This window comes from Berghia stephanieae, chromosome 5 (assembly GCF_034508935.2).
Source record: "Berghia stephanieae isolate SIO BIC M18660-M18661 chromosome 5, UCSD_Bste_1.3, whole genome shotgun sequence".
Taxonomy (NCBI): Eukaryota; Metazoa; Mollusca; class Gastropoda; order Nudibranchia; family Aeolidiidae; genus Berghia; species Berghia stephanieae.
Genome location: NC_088364.1, coordinates 25,644,737 through 25,648,030, shown reverse-complemented (window position 1 = coordinate 25,648,030; position 3,294 = coordinate 25,644,737). Strand labels below are relative to the sequence as shown.

At 38.2% G+C, this 3,294-nt stretch overlaps 1 protein-coding gene across 2 annotated transcripts in view; it reads left to right on the top strand.

Annotated features, from left to right (window-relative positions):
• The first annotated feature begins 1,479 nt into the window (after nt 1–1,479).
• Nucleotides 1,480–3,294, top strand: part of LOC144972660 (acetylcholine-binding protein-like) — a 14,081-nt gene continuing 12,266 nt past the window's right edge. The window contains exon 1 of one of the 2 annotated variants that reach the window (XM_078914140.1): nt 1,480–1,641. In XM_078914140.1, coding sequence (XP_078770266.1) covers nt 1,584–1,641 — 58 coding nt within the window. In that variant the 5' untranslated portion in view covers nt 1,480–1,583. The remainder of the gene's footprint in view (nt 1,642–3,294) is intronic. The other variant, XM_078914141.1, reaches the window with a different exon arrangement.

Here is a 3,294-nt window from a genome sequence, read left to right as displayed (position 1 = left end):
TGCCGGATATTGTCGGGTTTCGGCGGGTTTCGGCGGGTTTCGGCGGGTTTCGTAATAAAGCACTAATTCTTTTTTACGAAACCCGCCGAAACCGGCCGATAACCTTAGTCAGGTTCACTCCCGACTGATGTACACTTCCCTGAGTCTCGGGTTCACTCCCCACAGTTGTCTACTTCCCATAACTTTGCTGGATATTGTCGGGTTTCGGCGGGTTTCGGCGGGTTTCGGCGGGTTTCGTAAAAAAGCACTGGTTCTTTTTTACGAAACCCGCCGAAACCCAGTCCCAGGTTCACTCCCCAATGGTGTACACTTCCCTGAGTTCTAGGTTCACCCCCCACAGGCACCTACTTCCCATAACTTTGTCGGGATTCGTCGGGTTTCGTCGGGTTTCGGCGGGTTTCGGCGGGTTTCGGCGGGTTTCGTAAAAAAAGACACACCCTTGATGAGAGGTTTGATAATGGGGTCTTACTGATTTGTCTGTTGATGTAGAGAGAAAGTTGATCCTCGGTGTTGTGAACCTGTCACCTATTTACTTCGTATCTAGGGCACAAAAGGCCTCAACCAATTCTCTTCATATTGCACTGTTAGTAGTATTAGTAGTAGTAGTAGTAGTAGTAGTAGTAGTAGTAGTAGTAGTAGTAGTAGTAGTAGTAGTAGTAGTAGTGGTGGTGGTGGTGGTGGTGGTAGTAGTATGTAGTAGTAGTAGTAGTAGTAGTAGTAGTAGTAGTAGTAGTAGTAGTATAGTATAGTAGTAGTAGTAGTTGTGTAGTTAGTAGTAGTAGTATAGTGTTGTAGTAGTAGTAATAGTAGTAGTAGTAGTAGTAGTAGTAGTAGTAGTAGTAGTAGTAGTAGTAGTAGTAGTAGTAGTAGTAATAGTAGTAGTAGTAGTAGTAGTTGTTGTTGTTGTTGTTGTTGTCGTAGTAGGAGTAGGAGTTGTTTTTGTAGTTGTTGTTGTTTATGTGGTAGCAGTAGTAGCAGTAGTAGTAGTAGTAGTAGTAGTAGTAGTAGTAGTAGTAGTAGTAGTAGTAGTGGTAGTAGTAGTAGTAGTAGTAGTAGTAGTAGTAGTAGTAGTAGTAGTAGTAGTAGTAGTAGTAGTAGTATTTGTGGTAGTAGTAGTTATTGTTGTAATTTTATCATTATTATTATTATCATTATTATTATTATTATTATTATTATTATTATTATTATTAGTAGTAGTAGTAGTAGTAGTAGTAGTAGTAGTAGTAGTAGTAGTAGTAGTAGTAGTAGTAGTTTTCGTCGTTGTTTTTCTAAGACAAAGTTAATAACGATGAGGAAGAAAAGAGGAGAGAATATGAAGAGAATTGTGAAGCGGAAAAAAGTGAGAAAAATCATAAATCCTCGCCTTATAGGGATGATTTGTCTGGTTTTGACATTTTCCCTAAATGGTGTGCCTAGAGCGCAGAACTTGATTCCAAATTACGATGACACCTGTATCCTGTCTCAGTGAGACGGAAGTTGTAGTATATAAATTGAAATGATCCATACATGAAAACATATTATATCTGCAGTGTTGTAGGCAACTATTGAGTTTCTCTCGGTCTTCAGTCTTCCATTCACCAACCATGGCCACGTCACGTCTCACCTTCTTGTCTTTGTTGATGGTTTGTTTGGCCAGATCAGGTACGTTGTCTTGAGATAGCCGTAATAAAAACTTTGATTTTGATTATATTATGTAAACCATCGTCTCAAATCGGTACTAAGTCGGGATCAAAAGCGAATTTAGAATAAAAGTGATGCGAAATATGGAAGTTGAGTTATTTAGCAATGTAAGTAATCATAGAAACTAGGGAACAGATTTCCGGTAATCAGAAGGTCTGATCTTCGATCCCCAATCGAGGTTGATGATGTTTTGGATGTTTGTTTTTTTCTTGTATTTTTTTCTTACTTTGTCTGGCACTTTTCACACACACTTGTTCAGATATTTATCTTATGTACTTGTAGTGTATTTATCCTCGACCGTAACGAATTGAAATGACCCCCAGACTTCACATAAAATTTGTGTCTGTGAGTTCATTTCCTAGCATCGAGTTCATCGCGATATAATACACCTGCATCAAAATCGTCACATTTGTTAGGACATAATATTCAATAATTCTTATTCAGATTTATTTTGCACATCGCAATGATCTTTGTTTAATTAATAAGAACATAAAGTTGCTTTGTAGAGAGCTTGTTTGAGTTTAAAAAATCAATTTTTCTGCTGGGTAAGCCTGCCATTTTGGGATAATACTGAAAATGATCGGTAAGGAGAGAGTTACACTAAGGGGTGATCATTTTATGACACAATCAATGAGATGATCTGTATAATGAACGCTCATGTCTGAACCGAAAATGGATAAACGTAATCAAAACTATCGCGATTATTTTGCTTCCAAATCAATCCACACAAAAAAAAAACATTAAATGATTAAACTATATCTCTTTGAACAATGTCTTTTCATTCTGAAGCATCACATATGTAATCGAAGTTATACCAGAAGTTTACACGAAAAATGGGAAATATCCTTTGGCGAGTAGATACATTATTTCCCCGGGAATTCCCTGTCCGAAAATATATCCAAAAAATGAATGGCCAAATCGAATTTGACCGAGAAATAGATCGAAACACAATGAAGACGTCCATTTGTTCTCACAACACTCAGTCACGATTATCTTCGATGCGCGGAGTTGTGCCTTAATGACAAAACAAGACCACATGTTTAAAGAGCACCTTTGTGCACAATTTCAATATTTACTGGGGGAGGAATTGTGCCACTCGGATTACTTATCTAGTAAATATTCGTAGCTGCTCACCTTGGATTTGTTTTATTTATTAAAAGAAAATAAAAGACCTCTATCAAGTCATTAAAAGGACGTGTTTTTATTATTTTAATGTTTTAAAAAGTTCCAGTCGAGCGAAAGTTGTGCGGCTATCGTGGTTAGTTTCAGTTGTGTCTGAGAATCCCGGAGTTTCACGATGGTCATAGGAATAAAGATATGTTGATTGAATTTCCTGATTCCTGATTATGGGGCAGCGTGGCTCATTGGTGTGGTCTTTGCTTCGTACCCGAAAGGTACCGAGTTCGAATACCCGCTACGTTGTGTGGCCTTAAGCAAGTCATCTCGCCCTCACTCAGTTTGCTGAGCTGCACTGCGGCTGACGCCTGGGTTATTCCAGTCTTCCCTTGGAGTAGACCCTAGAGACAAATTTCCCCTTTTGGATGAATAAAGGGAATGTTATTTTATTTTTATTTATTATTTAGCTAGCATCACAAGGTGATCACGTTGCATATA